The sequence below is a fragment of the Pristis pectinata genome, chromosome 5 (genome assembly GCF_009764475.1).
Source record: "Pristis pectinata isolate sPriPec2 chromosome 5, sPriPec2.1.pri, whole genome shotgun sequence".
Lineage (NCBI taxonomy): Eukaryota > Metazoa > Chordata > Chondrichthyes > Rhinopristiformes > Pristidae > Pristis > Pristis pectinata.
This window is the reverse complement of record NC_067409.1, coordinates 44,895,013-44,920,500: the sequence shown is the minus strand read 5'-3', so window position 1 is coordinate 44,920,500 and position 25,488 is coordinate 44,895,013. Positions and strand designations below refer to the sequence as shown.

General features: G+C 40.0%; 1 protein-coding gene across 1 annotated transcript in view; it reads left to right on the top strand.

Annotated features, from left to right (window-relative positions):
• The first annotated feature begins 10,550 nt into the window (after positions 1-10,550).
• The window catches only part of lancl2 (LanC lantibiotic synthetase component C-like 2 (bacterial)), a 41,925-nt gene continuing 26,987 nt past the window's right edge, over positions 10,551-25,488 (top strand). The window contains 2 exon segments of the mRNA XM_052016150.1: positions 10,551-11,745; positions 22,989-23,106. Coding sequence (XP_051872110.1) covers positions 11,593-11,745; positions 22,989-23,106 — 271 coding nt within the window. The 5' untranslated portion in view covers positions 10,551-11,592.

Sequence of the window (25,488 nt, the reverse complement as noted above, 5' to 3'; positions counted from 1 at the left end):
TAAGAACCCACACATCATTACAATGACAATTTCTCTGAGTGGTTCTTTACAATGCTGTTGGTGGCACAGCCATATTATTTATGTAACAGCAGTGCTGCCAAAGATGGGACTGCTGTCAGTGGTGATACTTTAAGGCAGAGGCAACTGATTTCTGAAATAGATAACAGCAATCCATGTAGCACCAAACTATGGAGCAGGGTTGGACCACACAACATATTTCTGCAGTCATGGGCCTAGGTGTTCCATACAAAGAAGTGTATATCAATAAAAAATTCTATCCCACTGTGATAAGACCATTGAACGGTTCCCTTATACGATGAGATGGACTTGTGACCTCACAATCTACCTTGTTTGACCTTGCACCTTATTGTCTACCTGCAATACATTTCCCTGTAGCTGTGACACTTTACTCTGTATTCTGTTATTGTTTTTACCCTGTACTACCTCAATGCACTGTGTGAAGAATTGATCTGTACGAACAGAATGCAAGACAAGTTTTTCACTATACCTCGGTACAAGTGACAATAATAAACCGAAACCAAAATTAAGCTGTGCAAGCAACGATGTGAGGCAATATTTATACGGGTGTGTCCTGCGTCAGCTCACTTCATTATCCATTTCAGGATTAATCGACATGAAATACCAGTTTACTATGGGAGTAATCTGCTGGAGTAATCTTTGACAAAGCATGCGATAGTTAGTCAATAATTTAAAAATATGAAAAACTCATGCATCTGTATAAATTCTATAAAAATAGAAAAACATATAAGACGTGTACAAATGGACTAACTTGGTAATGTTATTTCTGGTTACTATTAATGCTGCATCCATTAACAGACCAATTGCCCATATCATGCTTTCTGTAATGTTGCATGAAAGCAAACACTAACTACAACTAAGAGTAACTTGCATTTCTATAGTGGCTTTGATATAATAATATTCAAAAATAATTCACATAGATGTGATCAGGCAAAAGTACCAAGGAATGAGGTATAAGAAATAGTAATCAAAAGATTAATCAAAGAACCGCATTTTAAGGAGGTTAAGGAAAATGAAAGATTTCCAAATGGATGATCACAAGATCACGACAAGGAAGCAGAAGTAGGCCATTCAGCCCATCGAGTCTGCTCCAAGGAAAAGGGAAAAAGAAAAAGAAATGAGAAATTGGGGGGGGGGGGGCGGGCGCAAAAAAATACACATTATTGCCTGGGACAAAGGGAGTGGAGAGCAGAGGGGAGGGAAATAATTTATAGGGTGCAGAGTTCAGGGAGTGGGGGATTATGGTTGTGGGTTTAGAGGAAATATTGAGATGGAAGGCCTTGAATGAAGAGAGAACATAGAACATAACAGCGCAGGAACAGGCCCCTTTGTCCACCATGTCTGCACTGATCGTGATGCCAATCTAAACTATTCCCATCTGCCTGCACATGATCCATATCCTTCTATTCCTGGCCTGTTCTTGTGTCTGTCTAAATGCTTCTTAAATGTCACTACCATATCTGCTTCCACCACCTCCCCGGCGTGTGTTCAGAGCACCTAGGATGCTCTGTGTACAAAACTACCCTCACAAATTTCCTGTATTTCCTCTCTCACCTTAAACTCATGCCCTCCAGTATTTAACAGCTCTACCCTGGGAAAAAGACTAACTATCTACCCTATCTAAGCCTCTTTTGATTTTATATGCCTCTCTGAGGTCGCCTTTCAGCCTCCAACTCTCCAGTGAAAACAGTTTAAGTTTGTCCAACCTCTTCTTATAGCTGATACACACTAATCCAGGCAACATCCTGCACTCTTCTGCACTCTCTCCTAAGCCTCCACAATCTTCCTACAGTGTGGTAACCAAAACTGCACACAACATTGTAGCCTAAATGTGGCCTAACTAAAGTTTTATACAGCTGCAGCATGGCTTCATGACTTTTATGCACAATGCCCCGACTGATGAAGGCAAACATGCCATATGTCTTCTTTACTATCCTATACACTTGTGTTGTCACTTTCCAGGAACTATGGACTTGTACCCAAAGATCCCACATTAGTGCGCCTAAGGGTCCTTCCATTCACTCTAGACTTTCCTTTTGCAAATGACCTCCCAAGATAGATCACCTCACTTGTCTAGGTTAAGTTCTATTGGCCATTTCTCCGTCCAAATTTCCGACTGATCTGTATGCTGCTATATCATTTGACAACCTTCCTCACTATCCACCGCTCCAGAGTTAAACATGAAGATGAGAGTTTTGGAGACACAAGAGACTGCAGATGCGGGAATTTGGAGCAACAAACAATCTGCTGGAGGAACTCAGCGGGTTGAGCAGCATCTGTGGGAGAAAAGGAATTGTCGACGTCTCGGGTCAAAACCCTGCATCATAACCAGAAACGTCAACAATTCCTTTCCTCCCACAGATGCTGCTCAACAAGATGAGAGATTTATTTTTGAGGCACTGGGGAACTAAAAGCTTATGTAAAACAACTCAGGGTGATTAAAACCTAATGTAGTCTGATTGGCTACAGCTGCCCAGATATCCTGATCTATATGTGCAGGTCCTAGCAGCCCAGGCAAACAAGTAGTATTGTCTTGTGGACTGCAATCATGCAAAGCAGGGTGGTGTTATTTGTTACAAGGATGTTGATAGCAACCATTACTGCAAAGGGCATTCACTTCCGATGAAGGTAGAGCTGTGGATGTTGTCTACGTGGATTTCAGTAAGGTGTTTGACAAGGATATACTAGAGGGCATGCATTTAACGTGAGAGGGGTAAGTTCAAAAGAGATGTGCAGGTCAGATTTCTTTTTCCACAGAGAGTTGTGGGTGCCTGGAATGCGGTGCCAGGAGTAGTAATGGAGGCAGATACAATAGAGATTTTTTAAGAGGCTCTTAGATAGGCACATGAATGTGCAGAGAATGGAGGGATATCGGCATTGTGGAGTCAGAAGGAATTAGTTTAGTTAGATGTTAAATTACTTGTTTAATTCAGCATAACATTGTGGGCCAAAGGGCCTGTTGCTGTACTGTTCTATGTTCCATGTTCCACCGTCAGAAGAAGTCAGCAATGGCATTAGTCACACCTCCATCTCCTCCCAAATGCACTGCAATACTGACCAATGGGAATGGTGCCATGGGCTAATCCTCATAAACTCTTCTATTTCAGCAGTCATCAAACAGAGGGTTGGAGATGCTGGTCAGCTGCTGCAGGATTAGTTAGCTATTTCCAGATTCTGTTTCATGTCTCTACAATCGGTCTTCTGTCACGTCATTTTGCCTTTTCTCTCTTCCCTCTCAGTTTTGCAAAAGCAGTCATCAAATGAAATGTCATCTGTGCCTTTTATATATATAAAAAAAGAAATCATCTCAATTCATGGCATAGAGGAAGCCTCTAAATATATGCCAACAAAAAGTGGAAGCCAATTTAGTTACTTCCACTTCCCATCTTTTGGTCAATAACTTGGTAGTTTAAGGCTCTTCAGGAGCTCATCCAAGCACTTTTTAAAGGTGATCAGGGTTTTTGCCTCCTTCATCCTTTCAAGCAGTGAATTGCAGACTACCCCGTCTTTTGTGTGAAAAAATATTTTCTCAACTCCTCTCTAATCCTGCTACCGATTAACTTAAATCTATACCCCCTAATCATTGACCTCTCTACGTAAAGGGAAGCAGGCCCTTCCTGTTCACTCTGTCCAGATATTTCATAATTTTGTATCTCTCATTTAAATCTCCTCTCAGCCTTCTTTGTTCTAACTGCAGCCCAGTCAACCTCTCCACACTGCCATAAATCTGCTTGTCAACATCCATGTTAATCTCTTCACCACCACCCCCTAACCCCACCCCTGTGCTATCAGACCTTTCCTGTGATGGCCAGAGATAGATAAAGTACAAATGTACCCTAACTAGCATTTTATGCAGTTCTGTCATGACATCTCTGCAATAAGTGCAAGTTTCCTATATCCCTTCTCAACCAAATTACCTATCTGTCCAACTAATTTCAAGGATCTATTTATATTGTCTCCTTCTTCCTGTAAATGTGTTAGGATCCTACCACTTATTATGTATTACCTCATCTTGTTTGCCCTCTCCAAATACATTACCTCACTTTTATTTCGTTGATGTCTTCATCTAGAACTTTCTCCCTCACTATCAGCCACTTTGCCAATCTTGGTATCATTGACAAACTTCTTAATCATGCCTCTACGTTTGTCCAAGGCATTAATATATATTACTAAAAGCAAAGAACTAGAGCCGAGCTCCAACAAATCTCTCTTTATACAGTCTCCATTCACTAAGATTTCTATTGACTTTACCCTTTGCTTTCTCCATTGATCCAATTTTTAATCCAACCTGCTACTTTCTCTAAGATCTATGAGCTTTTACTTTCCTAATCAATCATGTGGTCCTTTGTCAGATGTCTTGCCAAAATCCATGTAAACGATATCAACCCCACTCTCATCAACACTCCCTACTTCCTCAAAAAATCTACACAACCTTCTCTTAACAAATTCATATTGACTGTCCTTGATTAACCTAGGCTTCTCCAACTGCTAATTTATGCTACAACTCAGAATATTTTTCCAGATTTGTTTACTTAGTCATTCCTCTTTAAGTAAGCATTCATTTAAAGTTCACCCAAACTTCAATTGTCTAGATCCAGATGCATAGAGCTAGGAATAATTATAATAACAAGCAGACAGTGGAAAATTAAGTGCAATCAGCATGTTGCAGTTCAGTTGATCTTTGCACTCATGTCCAGCCATCTGTGATTAATTAGGACAATACCAGAAAAACTAGGCTTTTCTCTGAAAATCTGTCCTTTTGCATTATATTCTCTATAAAAAAAGAAAAACACATTATGTTGGAAATTATTATAGACATAACAAATGAATTTTACTGGATATTTAGGTACAAGTCAAGTTTATTGTTCCTTTGCATAATAAAACAGTAAGGCTACTTTTGAAATCTTCGGCAAGGTCTAGTGTGTCAAAAATGATTAATTAAATGAATTAATAGTTCAACTTGGGGCCCTTTATCATCTTCAGTTGCAGCATTACATAGTGTCAACCATGTCTGAATTATTTAAATGTTTAATTACATTCTGTCTTGGACACCACTAGGAACATGCAACTAAAATCGTCGAAGGATTTTAAACCACATTTGTTGAAATTTGTTAGATCAATAGTATAGTTGGCAGAGTCAAAGATTGTTAAAGTGATCATGTCAGTCAAATTATGTGTCATACTTTGAGAGACATAGACAAAGGCATTCCATAATCTAAAAAAGCTTGCTTGGAGTCTGTCAAAGCTTAATTAAATCAGATCAGTAATGTACTAAGAAAGCGACATTTTTCTATGCACTACTGCAGTAATTTTAATGCAGTGCTTTGTACAAGACTATGTAGCAGAATCAGTTAACTTAGAGCAACCAGCAATGACACAGCAATATTCCTCCATGTTATAACTTATTGATGCAGACTCACTCTAACCTTCATTCCTTGGCACTGAGTTTCAGGTCCAGCTTGATTATCTGGAAATATTGTTTTGAATCTATGCCCCTTGGACATCAGAAGTACTAAGTCTGAAAATGGTGCTTACTTGAGCAATAAAATGAAGTCTTCATTCCTGATTAAAGTGATCCTTATGAACCAACATGAGGGGAAAAATCTATTCCGTCCTGAGCTCACCAATCTATCTTTTGAAGATGACTCTGCACATTACAGGAATGACCACTGCACATTCCTTGCAGAAACAAAAATTTATTTTCACACTGAAGACACTATCATATTGTGCAGCTCTACCAGCATACTAAATGGAATAGGTTCACAACAGACCTGGCAGCTTCACACTACATGTCCTGGGGGCCATCGGAAGCAGAAGAACTGTATTCCAGCACATCGTAAAACTTAATCTTTCAGAATCTATTTCATGCTATCATGATCATCAAGCCAGAGGGCCTTCACTGGTTCAATGAGGGATGTGCAAGAATACCCTAAGAGCAGTGCCAGACATATCTAAAAATTAAATAAAAAACAAAATGCTGTCATACTCAGCAGTCAGGCAGTATCTGTGGAAAGAGAAATAGAATCAATGTTCCAGGTTGAAGACCTTTCGTCAGAATTGGGAGGGGAAGAAAATAAGTTATTATCAAGCTGCAGAGAGAATGGGGGAGTGATAAGGAAATAGCTCTGATAGGGCAAGACGAATGCCATGGGGGTGAGCTGTAAACAAGGTCATCTGGTCAATGAGTCAGTGAGGCAGTTAGGGAGGGAGAACATGGTTGTTTGCTCATAAACGCTATGAAATGAGGGCAGATAGAGAGCGAGAACAAAAGAATGCAAGGGTTGGAAAATGTAGGGTTGCAGGACCTGCCTGGTAGGTCAGACTGTGCTAATGCAGAGAGAAAAACTGAGCCAGTTTCATAGATGGATGATCTGGCCTATTCTGTTACAGAGAGAGGAAGCAAATTACCTGAAGTTGTGGTATTTGGTATTGAATCTGGAAGGCTGCAATGCCAGAAACAAGGTGAAGTGTTGCTACTCAAGCTTGCGGGGTTTCATTATAACAGAGCAGGAGGCCACAGACAGATAGGCCAGAATGGAAGTGGGATGGAAAAGTAAAGTGGCTCAAGAGAGCAGATTGCCACCAGCTTCTCAAGGACAATTGGGATGGACAATAACCAGTAGCTATGAATGAATAGGAAAAAAAAGTGAATATATGAAATGAACAGCTATATGGAATTTTGCTTCTTTTTCAATGTAAAACAGTAGGTAATTATGTAGAGCTGTTTCTGTTTTTATTTCAGTTTTCCAGAATCTGCACTTTTTTTGCTTTCAGAATAAGAAATTAATATAATCTGTGATTTAAATCAATATCCTTCACTCCCTGAAGTATATTTTGTCTCTTTATTGCTCATATATAACAACGCTTAGGCATGGTATAATGGAAAGAACATCTGATTGTGACCTATTGATCCAAGAACAGAAGACCCTTAAATCTATTCCAGCATTCAATTAGATCATAACTGATCTGTATACACTGTTACTATATATATTGTGAAGATCAGCAATGATAATGTATCAATATCACTCTATACACAGATCATATCCAAAATTTTAACCATCTCAACGACAAGGACATAGTGGAGTCAATTTTATGAAGATATTTAAGCCACCAAAGAGCCTCACAAGTGACCATTCTGTGGTCTTAGAGTCATGCAGCACAGAAACAGGCTCTTTTGCCCACTGAGTCTGCACTGACCATCAAGTACTACTTACAGATTTATTCTCCCCACATTCCCATCAACTGCCTCTTGCCCCAATTCTACTACTCACCCCTCCGCTAGGGATAATTTACAGTGGCCAATTAGCCGACTAATACACATGTCTTTGGCACCTGGGAGGAGACTGGAGCACCTAGAGAAAACCCAAGCACAAACTCCACATAGACAATGTTGAAGGACAGGATTGAATCTGGGTTGCTGGAGCTGCGAGGCAGCAGCTCTAATATCTGTGCCACTGTGCACTAGAAATGGCCACCCATGGGATTGTTAATGGGCTGAATGCAACTTAAATTATCTGCTCGCATTTATCATGGCAACTGCAGAGTATTTTGATGGATAGCATTTGATCTGATGCCCACCAATAGCAATCCGATGATTAGGAATAAGTAAGTTTTGCACAGTAGCATATTTCACAAGCTACTTAAAGTCTATCAACCTTGTATTGTTCATTTGCTACTGGAGGTTGGAAGAGGGCCTTGAAATCCACTGGGGCACTTTCTTGATTACCTCGTTAAAACCACTAAGGCTCTGTCAATACTTACTCTGGAATTTCTCTGAAGACTCCACCTCAGATATGTAGGTAATGTGTTATCATATTGGATACTTTATTGTCGTCACCAAGAGAGATGGGAGTGCCTGGTGGCAGGCACTTTTCCAGGAGACTACCTTCAGTTGCAGGATGAATGGGATTGAATCCTGACAGAACACTCTACAGGCACACCCACACCAGAATCTCAAATGCCACATTTGACAGTCTGGAAGCCTCACAGTCACAGTCCCAAAGCCATACTCAGCCCAATAAATTAGGGGCACATCCCTCCCCACCATTGAAAAAAAGGCATACATCAGAAAAGCAAAATCTTTCATCAAAGACCCCCACCATCCAGGCCAGGCCATCTTCTCACAGCTACCATCGGGCAGGAGGTACAGAAGCCAGAAGTCTAACACCACCAGGTTCAGAACAGCTACTTTCCTTCAACCATTGGGTTCTTGAACCAACCTGCACAACCCTTATACACTACCACAGTATAGTCAACTTTGACTCACTTTGCATTACAATGAACTTTGGTTTTTTTTGTTCTAATTGTATTCTTTCTTGTACAATTCTTGTATAATTTATGTTTAATTTTTGTCTTGTCTCTGAATGTTGTGCCTCTAACGCTATGTGTCTGTAATGCTTCTGCAAGTAAGTTTTTTCATTGCACCTGTACATACACGTACTTGTGCTATGACAATAAAAATGACTTGACACTGAAAACAGCTGCTGTGTCAAACTGCACACTCAACACCTACAATGGAAGGGAGTGAGTGGAGGCCACATATAATGTGCTTGCAAAAATTCCATCAATTAGGTTTTCAGTGCCAAAACCTGAAGGTTTTTATATGAGAGCTCCAAGAAAATTCAAATAATTGGAAATCAGCAATTAGGATCAAAATTCTGTGCTAACACCAGACTTCCAACAAGCATATCCTATTACGGTAACACCTCAAACAATGGTTTGCGATCCTTATGCGCAGGAGACAATTAATATTGTTGTTTCAGTTATTTCTTTCATCAGCACATACAGAAAAATAATTACTCAGGAAAATAAGGGTCAGGGTTTCCAGTCAGGAGAACCCAAAGCACACAACAATCCATTATCCTAGCTCTGATTAAGAACATACAGAACTAAAATGACACTTGCAAACACAGAGGCACTTTCAAACCCTGTAATAATAGAGAATTCAACTAGTAAGAAACATTTTCTCCAAAACGAACTGAAATAAATTAAATATAATTGACCTAAAATATTAAAGGAACATTGTTATTGTTTCACATCACTTACATTTCATCATTTATTTCATCAATGCTATCTGATCTGTTGAGTATTTTTGAGCATTTTCTTTCCGAAAGAGTGGACTACTCCACCTGCCTCATTTGTCAAAGTGTCTGTGGTTTCCACATTGGCCTCATTAGCCGCCGGAGAACTCACAAAACTGAAGCAAGTCATCCTTGATTCCAAGGGACTGCCTAAGAGGGAAAGAAGAAAGAATAACTTCCGTTTATTTACATTGTTACTCTGTAACCAATATGTGAAAGTACACTCAAAGGTTGAAATGTTGCTTTGGGACTGAGTCCAACTTTTACCATTATAATGGTTCTTTGTTATGCCAAGTAATAAGAGCATTCGTAATACCTGCAATCAGGCTCCGAATAAATTATTTAATAGAAAATGTGATCAATTGTTTAGTTTTAAATTACTTAGATACCTCCAATAATTAATGGTTACATAAACCACTAATAAGAGGCTAGTCATATAACTGTAAAGTTATCGTTTCATAATAGTGTTAAATTAATTGAGTTAAATTAGGACACAACAGTTAACCTCTGTGCAGGAAGGGACGAGAAACATGGAATCATAGAAACTTTACAACACACGAGACTATTTGGCCCATCATGTTCATGATGGTCAAAACGTGTTACCCACATTAATCCCACGTTCCCGCATTTGGTGCATAGCCCTGCAGGTCATGATTCATTAATTCCACATCCAGGCACTTTTTAAATGAGGCAAGGGTTTCTGCCTCTACCACCCTTTCAGGCAGTGAGTTCCAAGCCTCTTTCACACAGTGGATGAAAATCAAACTTTTCCTTACCTCCCCTCCAACCCTTCTGCCAATTACATTAAATCTATGCCTCCCTGTCTTTTGACCCCTCAACCAAGGGAAATCGGTCGTTCCTTTTACTCTCTCCAGGCACCTCAAATTTTATACACCACAATTAGTCTCCCCCCAGTTCAAACAAAAACGACGACCTTTCAAATCTTTCATCAAAGCTAAAAGTTTTCATCAAAGCTAAACGCATCTTCGTAATTCTTCTCCGCAATCTCCAGGAAATTTAATTTTCCAGCCACTTCTTTTAAAACTGTGAAGCTCAGACAGCGATAGTTTCATAAGTCAATTACAATTGGTCCCACGAATTGACATGTCGCCTTCCTTAGAGCCTAACCATTCCGATTCATTTCTGAATGCAACCAACGGGGGACCACTATTGCAGTTAAACTTTTGCTTCCTCCCGCAAAACAGATAACGAAAATTGTGTCATTCGGATGAAATTAAAAATGATTCAAAATATATTAAATATAGATAGTAAAATGAATATTTCGATAGAACTGAGATCATCGTACTGAAATTAGAAAGGCACCATCTGTTCATTCTAGTGGTCCAGTGGTCTAGAAATAACTGAGTCTGCACAAGATTAAGAAGATCAGTACAGCTTGATGGTTCTGCATATCTACCCAATCCCCTTCACATTCCCGCCTTTATTGCAGGAGAAAAACGAGATATAAAAGTAATTTGTGGAAGTTCTTGCCGTAAATCTCATACCTCGATTAGTTTCCTAAACCGGAACAACCTGTCATCTTGAAGTGATCTACAGAGTGGCTGCTGTGGGATGAAATAGAATTGAAAGGATTTGTATGCTCGATGCAACTGACGAACGAGCTTCTGGCGCAAGAAAGCAGACTGGCGGTTTTTGTCAGCATTAGAGCAGATTAGTACAATCGTATTTTGAGGAAACCAGTAGTTGTTTTTTTTAAATCAGAGGTCTCTATTGTTTAATATAGTAAGATCGTTTACAAGGGACTATTTTCGTGCAGGTGGCTTTCATGATCAAAAATTAGCTTTATTGCAATGGTTATGTGAAATTGCTTACTGAGGGGAAAGGATGGTATATCTTGAGAAAAAATAGCTATTAGCGTAGAGTAATTTATCAATGAATATTGCTTGTATTGAATAGACGGTACCTATTCGATATGAAGTAGCCCACGTACGCACACTTGAAGGGCATACGGCGGTGCAGTACAATTTTGATGGTTGAATTAATTTGCTGGTCTTCAGTGCGTTTTGGTTAAAACCGAGTGGATACAAATTTTCTCAAGTGATCTTAAGTGTAATTGAGAGGTTAGGAGTGGGTGCTGCTGTGTAGATAAATTCACGGGAGGTAACGATCTTGGCTTTTTGCAACGTGTATGCGTATGGAGTTCTTGTACTTATTAAGCGTTGATGACTGGTACAATAGTAACCGAATAAAGGGGGAGCGACTGCTGCACTTGTAGCGAGTGTGCTGGCGAGCCGAGCTCGGCAAACTGCGCACCGCTGCTGGGTAGCCTCCTCCCACCTTCATTGTTGTCAAGGGTGTGAGAGCGCGTCCCGGGCTCGGGTTGTGTCCGCGGCTGGCGGCCGCCGGGGCGTCTGTGTGTTGACGGGAGGGGTGGGGTGGGTGAGAACGCCTCGTTCCGCTGGCGAGCGGCTGCCGGTTTGTCCCGCGCGGGGCTCCGTAGTCCCGGGGTGTGATGGGAGAGACGATGTCGAAGCGGCTGAAGTCGGAGCTGGAGCTGGAGATGGAGGAGAGGTCGTTCGCCAACCCGTACCCGGACAGGGGCGACGCGGCCGCCGGCTCGCCCGAACAACAGGAGGCGGCCGACTGCTTCGACGCGCAGGGAAAGGTAACGGAGACGAGAGGAATACATTGAAAGGTGTTTAATAGTGAGCGATGGTGTTGGTGGGGGTGGAGGCGACCCACCTTTCCTCCTCCCACTCCCCACCCCCCACCCTCCTCCCACTCCCCTATCCCCTCCACCTTTCCCCCACCTACCCCCCCCACCCCCACCCACCTTTCCCCACCCACCCTCCTCCCACTCCCCATCCCCTCCACCTTTCACCCCCACCCCCACCCCAGCGAAAAAAAAAACCCCAGAAAATGCTGGAAGCACTCAGCAGGTCGAGCAGCATTCCTGGAGGGAAACGGAATCAATTGGTTAGGTCAATGATCATTTGGAAGTGGAAGCGTGAAGAAACGGGCATTTTAAGTTGCAGAAAAGGGTTGGGGAGCAGAGGTAATCTCTGCGATGGGGAGCAGAGGTAATCTCTGTGATGGGGCGCATACCAAGGTAACTGTTGCTTTAAGTACCACCAGCGAGGTAGAAGAAAACTTGAAACGAGCAGTATCAGGTGAAATCTATGGAGGGAAGAAAATAACTGGTTGAATTCAGTATTAAATCCCCAGGGATGTAATGGCCCAGTAGGCAGATGATAAACTGTTTCTTTAATGTTCAATAATAAGTGTGGAAGCTTTGGGGGTGGGGTGGTCACCAAACACATTGGGTTATCTACAATTCAAAGATCATTCCCAATGAGCTACTTCCAGCTTCATGCATTTTATTTGGAGCTTGCAAGTAGTATCCCCTACTTTGCAGAACACATGCAGATTGGGTGACTGCTTTTCAGAATGGCTCCTTATTGCAAGGGTGATGCTGAACTTCCTGTCAGTTTCACCCCCACTCTGACCTTGCTACCTTTGGCCAAAGATGCCCAGTGTAAAAGAAAATCAAACTGCTGGAAGAACTCAGTGGGTCAGGCAGCATCTGTGGAGATGGGGATGGTTGACGTTTTGGGTTGAGACCTCTCATCAGGACCACAGATGCTGCCTAACCCACTGAGTTTGTCCAGCAGTTTGTTTGTTTTTGCTCCAGATGACAATATCTGCAGTCACTTGTGTCTCCATGCCCAGTGTTGCCTTGAATACTACCTCATTTTCCATCTGGGCATGTTTCAGACCTTGGGACTCCATTGAATTCAGCGATTTCCGGTATCTAGCTCTTTACTCTGGATCTTTATATGTCAATTTATTTTGTTTTCTTCTGTCTCTAACTGTTGGTGTTTAAAGTATCGGTTACCTTGACTATTTTAGTCTGCACTCTGTTACGAGTATTATCTGTTTTCTGCGCCCACCTCCCTCCCAGCAACTTGAAACAAACTTGTCTCTGAATTTTTCCAATTCTGAGAAGGGTTGTTGACTTGAAGTAATAACTGTGTTTCTCCCTCCATGAATGCTGCATGATCTGCTGAGTGCTTCCAGCATTTTCTATTTCTGTATCAATGTTACAGGTTTGTTTGCTTTTCATTATTGAAAGACTGTGGTGTGACTTCTTTTGCACCAGGTTCAAAACAATGGATTTTAAACTTGTCAAGTGCTATTTAAAAGGTGCAGGGTATGTTTAGTAAGTTTGCAGATGACATGAAAATTGGTGGTATTATGGATACTGAGGAAGATTGTCTAAAGCTACAGCAGGATGTAGATTAGATGGAAAGTTGGGCAGAGTGTTGGCAGATGGAATGTAATCCTGACAAAGGTGAGGTGATGCAGTTTATAAAGACGGATAGGACTAGAAAATGTAGAATAAATGATAGGGTACTAAGGAATGTTGAACAGAGAGAGACCTTGGGGTTGAAGTCCATAGTTCCCTGAAAGTGGCAACATGGATAGAAAAGGTGGTGCCTATGGCGTGTTTGCCTTCACAAGTCAGGGCATAGAATATAAAAATTGGGAGGATATGCTGCATCTTTACACAACACTGGTTAGACTGCATATCAAATACTGTATGCAGTTCTGGTTGCCCCACTATAGGAAGGACGTGATTGCATTGGAGAGTGTACAGAGGTGGTACAACAGGATGCTGCCTGGATTGGAGGACTTCAGTTAAGGGGAGAGGTTGGATAGGCTGTGCTTGTTTTCTCTGGAACAGTGTAGGCTAAGGGGTGATCTTACAGGTGGAGAAACTATCAGAGGTGTAGCGAATCAGAATCATTTTCACATGGTAGGTGTATAAAGAGCAAGAGGGCATAAGTTTAAGGTGAGAGGGAGGAGTTTTAAAGGGGATGTGAGGGGAAGGTTTTAAACAGTGCTTGATATCTGGAAAAGTGCTGTCTAAGGAGGTAGTGGAGCTGGATACAATTTAGGGCACCTGAATAGATAAGGCATAGAAGGATACAGACGTAATGTGGGTAAATGGGATTAGTGTAGATGGGTAAAAAGGTCGTCATGGACATGGGGTGAAGAGCTTGTTTCTATGCTGTATGACTCTGGCCATGTTGCCTTTAGTTTCATTTTTATAAATAAGACTAATCTTTATTTCCCTCCCATCCCTTATCTAATTGTTTGTTAAACCATTCATTGCTTCCACTGCTCTGCTTGTTGGTCTATTCCAAGTGTTAATCAATCTTTATGGTGCTGAAAAACTTCCTGAAATCTGTTTTTATTTAATAAGTTAACCTTTGCCACTTTGAACCTCCTAACTCTTAATCTTTTTGCACTTGCCTCTCACTACATTAGGGTTCCCTACTCTGAAATACATACCTCAGTTTTGTCTTGAATCTCCACATCTTTCCCCTTACATTTTCTAAAGAACTTTTTCAAACAACTTTTGGCAGTTTTAGTAACCATCTCCTTACTTTATTTGAGGTTTGTGTAGATACAAAATTCATTATTTGTTTTTGGCTCAGTCAGCATCGATGCAGGGGATACTAAGTTAACTTTTCATGTCGGCCTTTCATCAAAATTGGGGAAAGTTAAAATTCAAAGCTGTTTTATTTTGTAGAGAAGTGGTACAGAGTAAAGGGAATGTGACTCTTTGCAGCAACTGGGGACCCAAACACTTCCACTAGATGAAACAGCAAGTCATTTGTGCAGCTTTTCGTGTAGTGTATTGCATTCAGGGGTCGTGATATAATTTCCATTGGGAAAACCAAACTCTGGGTGACCACTTTAGTTCAGGAGGGTGACTAGGACCTTCCAGTTGCCTGTCACTTTTATTCTCCAATCTACCTCCACTGTGATCTGTTTTTGGCCTTCTGCATTATTTCAGTGAATCCCAATACAAGCTTGAGGAATGAGCTCAGGACTTGTGATCAAATCTGATAACTTCAAATAACCAACCTTTCCAGTTTGTGTGAGAATTAGTCATTTTGAAATAAGTCATCAACCTGCAATATTAACTCTACTTTGCCATATACTGCCTGACCCACTAGATATTTCCAGCAGTTGCTTTCATTTCAAGTTTCCAACATAAACAATGTTATGTATCCATAGCTCCAGCAATGTTTTTATCCTCTTTCCCATTCATCTATTTGCAATTCTTCCAGATGGATCAGCTGCAGTTAAGAAAGCTTAACCACCCCTCTCAGCTGGCACTATCACTATGTCAATGTCTCTTGGGTCTCCAGTCTATTACAGACATTTCTTTTATTCTCTCTACATGGAACAGTACAGCACAATACAGGCCCTTCGGTCCACAATGTTGTGCTGACCTTCAAACCATGTCTAAGACTGTCTAACCCCTTCCTCCCACATATCCCTCTATTTTAAATTCCTCCATATGCTTATCTAGTAATCTCTTGAATTTGACCAATGTACCTGCCTCCACCACTGCCCCAGGCAGTGCATTCCATGCCCCAACCACTCTCTGGGTAAAAAAAAAACCTTCCTCTCCCTTCTCTCTACTTCTCTCCCTTCTCTGCAATTTAAAATATGTTCAATTTCTGGCTTTTTCCTTGGTTCTGATAAAAGGTTATTGACCCTAAATGTTAACTCTACTCCCTCCCCCAGTTTTGCCTGACTTGCTGAGTATTCTTCAGATTGCAGCGTCTGTAGATTTTTTTCTTTGTTGGCTTTTGATTTAATTTTTGTTTGGCTAAACTGTTAACGTCAGTTATAAGATGAGTATAATATGTTAAATACAAATTCAAAATATGTGATGTGCCTTTTTCAATTGATTTCAGTATAAAATGTTGGCTTGTCACTTTTTGTTCAGTCTATCCTTCACCCCCATTATGGTGCTCCAACATCAACTTGCAATGGCTATAGATTGTATAATCAAGCTTTAATACGAACATACTTGCTTGTTTTTATCTATCTGGGCATGAAGCAAAGTGATCATTTCTTCTCGGAAACTGTAATTCAGTAATAGCCCCATTTTTACCACCAAAAAGCAGCATTGTATTACTTTCATTTTCAATTATAACTACATTGGGAATCTTCAATGAGGATGGCCTGGTATTAATAAACTTTGGTATGGTTTGAAAAGTTTTTTTTATTGAAATAGCCTGAGTAATTTCAATATAGCACCCAAATCAGTGTAATTTATTACCATATTATTCTGTATGTTATATGATGGTATTGTAAACATGCAAGGTTCTTGAATTTCAAATATGGTAAGAATGAATTAAAAAAACTGCAAGGGAAGAATAGCAAACTAAAACATAGACAGAATCATAAGAATGAAAGCATGAAGTTCTTTGCTCAGATAAGTATACAGTAAGGATGCCAGAGGCAAAATTGGTCTGTTAAATGTTCGAAAGTAGGCCAGGGATATCATAACTAGGCACTTCTTAATTTTATGTTTGAAGCAACAAAGTGCAGTGAAACTCGAACTTTGAATTTTAGAAACACTTTAAGAAATGAACTAATCCACTTAGATGGCTGAGAAGTCATTAACTGTCTATCAAATCTCACCATCCAACTTCAAAGAGCACCTTTTTTTCTACCATTGTATTCCTCCCCCCACCCCTCCCCCCCCCCACCCAACACCATGCAAAAGAAGATGGAGCTTGTTCCAGAATAATTTTCTTCTAGGGTTCTAAGTCCCTCATGAGAAATGTTCAGTGAAGTATAATTTTCTACTGTGCTTTTATCTCTGTACTTGTGCTTTCCAAAGGCCAATAAAGCTTTGTTGCAATAACATGTTCTCACTTCCTAAAGCAAAGCTACAAGAGTTGTGCCTGCAATATAAAACTACCCATTAGGTTAAAGCTCTTTTCTTTTACATAGTCACAGTTATACAGCACAGAAACCGGCCCTTTTGGCCCAACTCATCCATGCTGACCAAGGTGCCTACCTTGGCTAGTCCTATTTGCCTGCATTTGGCCTATATCCTTCTATTCTTATCCATGAACCTGTCCAAATGTCTTTTAAATGTTGTAATTGTACCCACCTCTACCACATCCTCTAGCAGCTGCTTCCACATACTCACCACCCTCTTGTGTGGAAAAAGTTCTCCCTTAGGTTCCCTTTAAATCTTTCCTTTCACCTTAAACTTGTGCCCTCTAGTTCTAGGACATTGTAAGAAGAGGTATTGAATTGATGGCATAATGAACATGGGAAAGCAATGTCCCAATTGTATTTACTGTATATATTGTGATTAAATATGAAATACAGATATGATAGGCTGGCTATGTTCTTGGCTGCATATTACACAAGAATACACAATAAAATAGGAACAGAAGTTGGCCACTTGGTCTCTCCAGCCTGCCCTGACCATTCAATATGATTATGGCTGATCTATGCTGGCCTCGACTCTTCTGTGCCAGTTCCCTGTAACCCTCAATTCATCGATCTTTCAAATCCAGGTCCTCTCCAGGTTAAAAGTTAGAAACAGATTTTTTTTTCCACTTACTGAATGAAAATTACTTAAACTTGTGAAATTTATTTCTGATTTTTGAATGTTTGCTGCCCATCCAAATATTTATCAGAGTACGAAGGTCCACCTGTTTTCTGCAGGGGAAGTATGAAGGTTCCCTGGCATGAGCTTTTATTTTAAAGTTTGTTTTTGGCTGACAAAGCTGTGAATAAGTGGTCCATATATCTGAACTCACTGGAAATAGTTGATTGTATGACTAACAATGTAATTAACTCTGAAAGCAACTCTGTAGTGGATTCTAAATGTGTCAGTGTTAGATTCATAAAGATATCTTTTGGGTCACAGTTGATGATTATTTTCTGATTTTTTTTTTATATATATATATATATATATATACACACACACACACTTACTTTCCAACATGAATTGGTCTTTCTGAAGCAGGATTTCTTTTTTTGTTGCTTCTAAAGCTTGAATGTTTAGAAATTGGTTTATGTGAAATGCAACAGGTGAGCTGGAAGAAATTTTAGACATATTATAGATGAATAGCATTATTTCGGCATAATTGATAGCTTTTTGGATAGGAAGTAAGGGATTTTGACCCAGTGACATCGAAGGAACAGTTAAGATAGTGAGTGGATGAAGCAATCTGGGGCTAGTGGTATTCCTACACTGCTCCCACATTACTGTTGGGTAGGGTGTGCCAGGATTTAGACCTAATGATGGAGTAGTGATATGTTTCCAAGTCAGGATGTGCCTGCTGCTGCTTGTCCTCTTTGGTGGTATATGTTATGGGATTGGGAGATGATGTTGGAGCAACCTGAGCGAGGAATTGCAATGTGTTCAGTACATGATGCACGCTGCAGCCACCTTGTGCTGTATGTGGAGGGAAGGAATGCTTGGGATGGTGTAAGGGTTGCCATTCAAACAGGCAGCTCTGTCATGGATGGCATTAAGTTCTTGAGAGCTGACAAAGCTGCACTCTTCCAGGCAACTGGAGAGTATACCATCATGCTCCTAACTTAGACTTTGTAGCTGGTGGAAAGATGTGTTACTTGCCACTTATCAGTCTACGCCCAAGTGTTGTTTGGGTCCTGCTGCATGCTAGTTCACTTGCTGAGGAGTTGTGAATGAAATGGAATGTTGTGCAATCATAAGACCACAAGAAATGGGAACAGGAGAAGGCCATTCAGCCCCTTGAGCCAGCAATGCCACTCGGTAGGATAAGGCTGATCAAGTCCATTTTCTTGCCCTTTTCTCATAACCCAAGATTCCCTTACTGATTAGAGATCTGTCCATCTTGGCCTTAAATATACGCAAGGTTCTTCCCCCACAGAACTCTGTAGAAAGGAGTTCCAAAGACTTATAGCTCTTTGAGAGAAGAAATCTTAAATGGGTGCCCCCTTATCTTGAAACCATGCACTCTGGTTGTAGACTGTCTCATGAGAGAAAATATCCTTTCTAGCACCTCATTAAGTGTCCTCTCCACTTCTGACCTTGTGATGGAAGGAAGGTCCTTGATGAAGTAGCTGAAGAAGGTTGGGTTCAGCTCACTGCTTTCTGGGGTTCCTGCAGTGATGTCTTGTGGCAAGACTCATTGACCTCCAACAACCACTGCTATCTTCTTTTGTACAAAGTGTGATACCATTCAAGATGGAATGTTTTCTCTTTATTGGCCATGGCCTTCTGTTTTACCAAGATTCCTTGATACCACAATCTATTGAATACTGCCTTTGCATGATAGGGAGTCTCATTTAACCTCTGAAGATTGTAGGTTGTGTTGGTGTAGATTTCTGCTGTTGATAATACACAGTCCCTCATGGATACCCAGTTTTGAGCTACAGATCTATTCTAAGTATCCCAACTATAGTGATGCCACAAACTTGATGAAGGTTCTTCTCAGTATGAAGATGAAACTTCATCACCTCCATAAGGACTATGCAGTAGTCACTTCTACTTGGTCTGTAATGGGCTAAGGCTTCTGTCACGGGTAGATTGCTAACAACAAGATGAAGCAGGTGATCTCTTGTGTTAGTTCACTCACTTTCTGTTGCAGACCCAGTCTGGCAATTGGGTCCTTCAGGACTCTGCCATCCCAGCAGTGTTGGTGCCACCAAACCAATATTGGTGATAGACATTCAAGTCCCCAACCTAGAGTACCTTCTGTGCCCTTGCTACTGTCAGTTCTCTGTCCAAATGTGGAGGAACACTAATTCATTAGTTGAGGGGGCAGGCAAGGTGGCAGTTGGTACAGTGACTTGGCCATTTGGATTCAGAATTGGCTTGCTCATAGAAGATGGAGGGTAGTGGTCAATGGGACTTATTCTGGCTGGAGGTTCATGACTAGTGGTGTTCTGTAGAGATTCGTACTGGGATCTCTGCTGTTTGTGATATGTATAAATGACTTGAATGAAAACATGGATGGGTGGGTTAGTAAGTTTGCTGATGACACAAAGATTGGTGGTGTTGTGGATAGTGTAGAAAGTTGCCAAAGGATACAGCAGGATATAGAGTAGTTGCAGATATGGGTGGAGAAATGGCAGGTGGATTTTAATCCAGGCAAGTGCAAGATGTTCCACTTGGAGACAAAACGTAAAAGGAAAGTACACAGTTAATGGCAGGACCTTTTAACAGTGTTGATGTACATGGGGATCTTGGGGTCTAAGTCCATAGCTCCCTGAAAACATCTGCACAAGTTAATAGGGTGGTAAAGGTGTATGGCATGCTTGCTTTTATTAGTCAAGGCATTGAGTTCAAGAGACAGGAAGTTGCAGCTTTATAAAACTCTGGTTAGGCTGCATCTACAGTATTGTATTCAATTTTGGCTGCCCCATTATAGAAAAGATGTGGAGGCTTTGGAGAGGGTGCAGAAGAAGTTTACCAGGATGCTGCCTGGACTAGGGGGCATGTGCCATAAGGAGAGGTTGGACAAACTATGGTTGTTTTCTCTGGAGCGGCAGAGGCTGAGGGGTGACCTGATGGAATTGCTCAACTTTATGAGAAGCATACAGCTGGTATCTCTTTCCCAGGGTTGAAATACTAATATCTAATACTAGAGGGCATGCATTTAAGGTTATTTAAGGTAGAGAGATCAAAGGAGATGTGCTGGGCAAGTTTTTTTTTCCACAGAATAATGGTTGCCTGGAATGTGCCGGGGTGGTGGAGGAGACAGATATGATAGAGGTATTAAAGAGACTCGTGAATATGCAGAAAATGGAGGGATATTGATCATGTGCAGGCAGAAGGGACTTGGTGTCATTAGCTTAATTAGTTCAGCACAACATCATGGGCCAAAGGGTCTGTTCCTGTGCTGTACTGTTCTATGAAAATACTTAGTGGAGGAAATGGAACTAGTGTAAGAGATCGTAATAAATTTTTCTTGCCAGAAACGCAAGGGCTGGAGATTAGTTAGACGGAATTATTAATTCAACCTATCACTAAAGGTTGTGGTCAAGAGACTCGATTAACGGTGGTGTTATTCACCAGTGTCTAATGTCTTGTAGTTGTCACTTCATGCAGTTATTTTGAAAAAGGCTGTAGGTTAGTTTTATCTTCTCAAACTCATTGTGACTTTTGTTCTATGAAAGTCCATTCTTGTGAAACACTAGCTACAGTTTGATTAATAATTATTTACACAATGAAGTAGTTGATTGCAATATTTCAGCACAATGTTTTTGTTACTGCGGTTCATTGCACTCGTACTGTGCAACAGTGGGATGTGGCCTGTGGCTACATTACTGTTGGTGACCATATTAACAATAATCCACATGTTAATTGGTAAATGGGTAAGCCAAAAAGTAGAATATACTTGTGTTCTATTGTCTTTACCTTGTCTGTTAATGATTGTGTTCAATTGTCAAGTAAATTTACATCTCTTGAAATTTTCTACTGAAATTAATGTTTATGGCAGTAATAGTGATGCACAATGAACATCCTTTATTGGATATTTCTTATCAATAGACAACTTTGGAGAATGTGGTATTAAGAGCAGTAAAATAAAACTTCCTTGCATTATTTTTTACTCTATCATACAAGTTCCTTTCCCCTCATTGGGAAGGGGAAAAGGAAACTCTTCCTTGTATTTGTCAAAAGTATTTAAATTGCACCCTGGCTCAAATATAATCTTTTTAAAGTATTCTCATCATAAATTCCAATGGAAAAACAATTTTAAATGTTGCTGTTTCAATCAGTCATATCTATGCGTTTTTTCCCAGTGATTCTGATCTCCATTTTAATTTCCAGCCTAGATGTATACATATCTGAATTTAAAAGTATAAAAATCAGATGCATCATGCTTTACTTCCTTTACTGTAATCCTTGAGTTTGAGTTGTACATTCCTTTCTTCCCTGAGTGAAGAGGTTCAATCAAATGAAGACCTTAAGAATATACTGCACATTTCCTTAGGGTGCTACAACCTCCAGAATATGTTAGTAAATATACATGTCACAGTAAAGTAGTTTTGTTACTGGACAAGAGATTATAGAAGCCTGGATTAATACTTTACAGCTAGGAATTTTAAATTCTGATTAATTTTTTTCCCTCTGACACAAGAATGTTGTTGAAGAGCCTATCAGGCTTACTAATGTATTTAGCCAGTCTTTCAAAAATACATTAATCATCAGGTTAAGCACCTTGTAACTTTTTGTATTCAGTATAATTAGCTAATTAAATTTTGTTTGAATTTACTTTTGATTTCAATTTTGCTTGCCTTAAATATATATATCTCTGGTTCTGGAGAGTCCATTATCACTAAAATATTTTACCTACACATTCTTTAACCATCTTTATGTAATTTCAAGGTTCACTGTTGCTTTCTAATTTACACACAGCATTGTCTTTGTGCAGCGGCAAGGATTATTTACTGGCTAGTCTGTTTCTGTTACTCCAGATTGAGGTGTAAATGTCAGCAAAATGGGAGGGTTACTAGCTCCTTAGTGACATCATGGACACTTTGCAATCACCCATTGAGAGGGATGAGGCTTGTTTCAATGTGTCATTCTTAGGTCAGCACTTCCAATTATATACCACTTCTTTGGGATTGCATTGAAATGTTAATTTGGGGAATGTGTTATAATATCTAGATTGGAGTTTCACCAGACAACCTCCATGAGTATAGCTAAAGGTATAACAACTGATCTTTTTAGCCTGCTTCTGAAGCTTTTCCAGTAATGCTCATTTCCCCTCAAATTAGAACCAGATGATCTTATGGTTCAGATGAACCATTGCATGTATTATTTTAAATACCCTTCATTATGTGGAAATGTCTGGCCATCTCTACAACCTGCAAACACTTATTAAATGTCTGAATCAGGTCTTTTTCAACTTAGACACTTTTATTTTGGGTACACATTTCACCTTTTGTATCTACAAAGAAGAATTGGGTGTTAAAAATCCCACTTATGCTTAATGGTTTTGTATTAATGGAATAACTTCAAAACTTTTTAAATTGTGATATTTGTATTGGGAAAATTTGTAATTTCTTTTTCTTTTGCAGATTTGCCCTTCCTTCATAAAGCGGATTCAGTCTAAAATCAAAGACCTCCTGATGCAGATGGAAGAAGGTCTGAAGACTGCAGATCCTCATGACTGTTGTGCTTACACTGGCTGGACAGGTGAACATTCTGTAGCTTTAGATATTTGCAATTTCAGATTTCGTACTTGAATTTAACCATTGTAACCCTTTATTCTGTCTTCAAGGAATAAGTTTTTGGGGTTTGGTATCCAGTCTCAGCAGTAGGGTGAATGATGCTCAAGTATAGTTGCCAAATTGTAATTTACATTAACTGTCACCCATTGGGTTCCAATTAAGCTTCTTTACCAATTATCAGGGTTAGTGTCTGTTATTATAAAGTTTACAATTAATTGGTTATTGATTCAAAATCATAGTTGCTGGTATTTAATTATTGAATATGGGAGAGGGGAGAAAGAAAACAGAAGTAATCCAAATCAATGGAACTTGCAAAGGAAGTTCAGTTGTCATTTCAATTGTTTTTCATTATTTACAACAGAGGTCAAAGTACAAAATAGATCTTGGACCAATCAACAGCATTACATGGCCTGTCTATTGTATTTGGTAGTCTATTATTTGATATTGCCTTTCTTAACTGGAGAGATGACTTGGTGCCTTTCATGCTGTAGGAGGATGGTATCGGTCTTGTTTCACTTGAAAGTGACGAAGCTGTGCCTCAGTAGGAATTAAACTTGCATGGTCCCAAATAAGCTTATCAACAGTGTTAGTACCTATGTCTGATCTAGTGTTAAAGCTCACTGTCACCACCCCTACCCTTGATCTCTAAAAAGTTTGCAAATCTGTAACTTTTATAACCTTCTTCATCAAAGATGCATTTGTTATTTTACAGATACAGGCAACCCCTGCATTACAACTGTTCAAATAACGGAAATTCACCCTTACTGAATTCACAACCACCACCCAAAAATTTGAGATGCAGAGTAAAATTCACTCTTGCAGAATTTGTGGAAAGTTTTTTTTTACAACTTGCATTTCTTGACGAATGTGCAGATGATGTGGCTTTGCATTGCAGAAAATCAAAGTATGGACAATTTTCTAGGAACACAACCCACCTTCCCCCACCCCTCCAATAATGTAGGGGTCATCAGTACATCATTACAGGTGCCTTATACTACCTTCTTTCCATTTGCTCACAGGATGAGGGCATTGCTGTCCAGCTATCTAGGTCAGGGTTTATTTGTCATCCCTCATTTCCCTTGAATTGCTTGCTGGGCTATCTCAGAGCAGCCAACAGCTAATCACATTGCTAAGATGAGGACTGCAGATTTCCTTCTCTGAAGGAAATTTATAGACCAAATGTATTTGATGACAATTCATGTACTGAATTTAAAGTTTTCTAGCTGCTGCAGTGGGATTTGTACTCATTGCCTCAGATCAATACATGGTTTAGACTCTGGGTTCTGAGCAATTGTGATTCTATAATGTACTATCTTTAAAATTCCATTCATCTGGCATGCTTGGGTCTTTGATCCTGGACTGGCAGATTTTCCAGACTATTGGATATTATTCCCAACATTCTTAAGTCACTCCTTTGTTTTGGGATGTTGCACAGTAGTTACAATAAATTTTTCCAGCAAATTTGACAAGTTGAAAGAGAATCCAGTGAGTTTAAAGGGAGTGCAAGTACTGGGGCCCCAGTGTGTTAAAAGGAGCACAAAGTAGATAGTGGGTTATCGGGGTTTTATTGTACTATGTTAATAGAAATGGATTCTAAGAAACATTATTACAGCCCAAAAGTATAAAACTCCTTTAAACATAATCAATTGAATGTGAAATTAAGTTCCTGTTGTGATGAAGTTCATATTAACTATTTTGTGCACAAAGTTCCACCGACAGCACATGACAATTTGGTTAACAGGAACTCTGTTAACTCTAATAACGTTTATTATTAATTCTCTAGTATTTTTGTATTCCATCAGATGGGTCTATGGGTTCAATTACTTCAGAAGGGCAATTTGTTATATTTTGTATTGCACTTGAGCTTTATAAGGGAGATATGGAAAAACCCCACATGTGCAGTGCTTTTCATTTTATTTTAAATCTATTACTTATTTTAAATCCTTTAAGATCACTTGTGCCCATGCATCTAATATTTACAACTGAAGTTTCTTTGTCCCTGATGTTATTGTAGTAATTGTTCCTGGGTTTTTGTTTATTTCCAAGGTTTATGTCCAGAACTGACCATGGGAATTTCAAATCCTTTCCAAGTAGGAATCTATCTATTAACTTAAGCTGTTCCTTGGATTGACTTGATTTCACTCTAATTCTGTGTACTCGGAGGTGACTGAGGTCCGTGTCTAAAAGCCATGGGGTCTGCTACAAGTAATGTAGGAAATGTTTCTTGGGATAGGCAGGTCAATGGGCAGTGTGAGGTGGTGAGCTCCTTCCATTGCTTTTGCTGAGCTCCCGACAAAGGGGCTTGTGATTCTTGCTGCACTTTTCCATTTCGAGTTGGAGTGTCTGT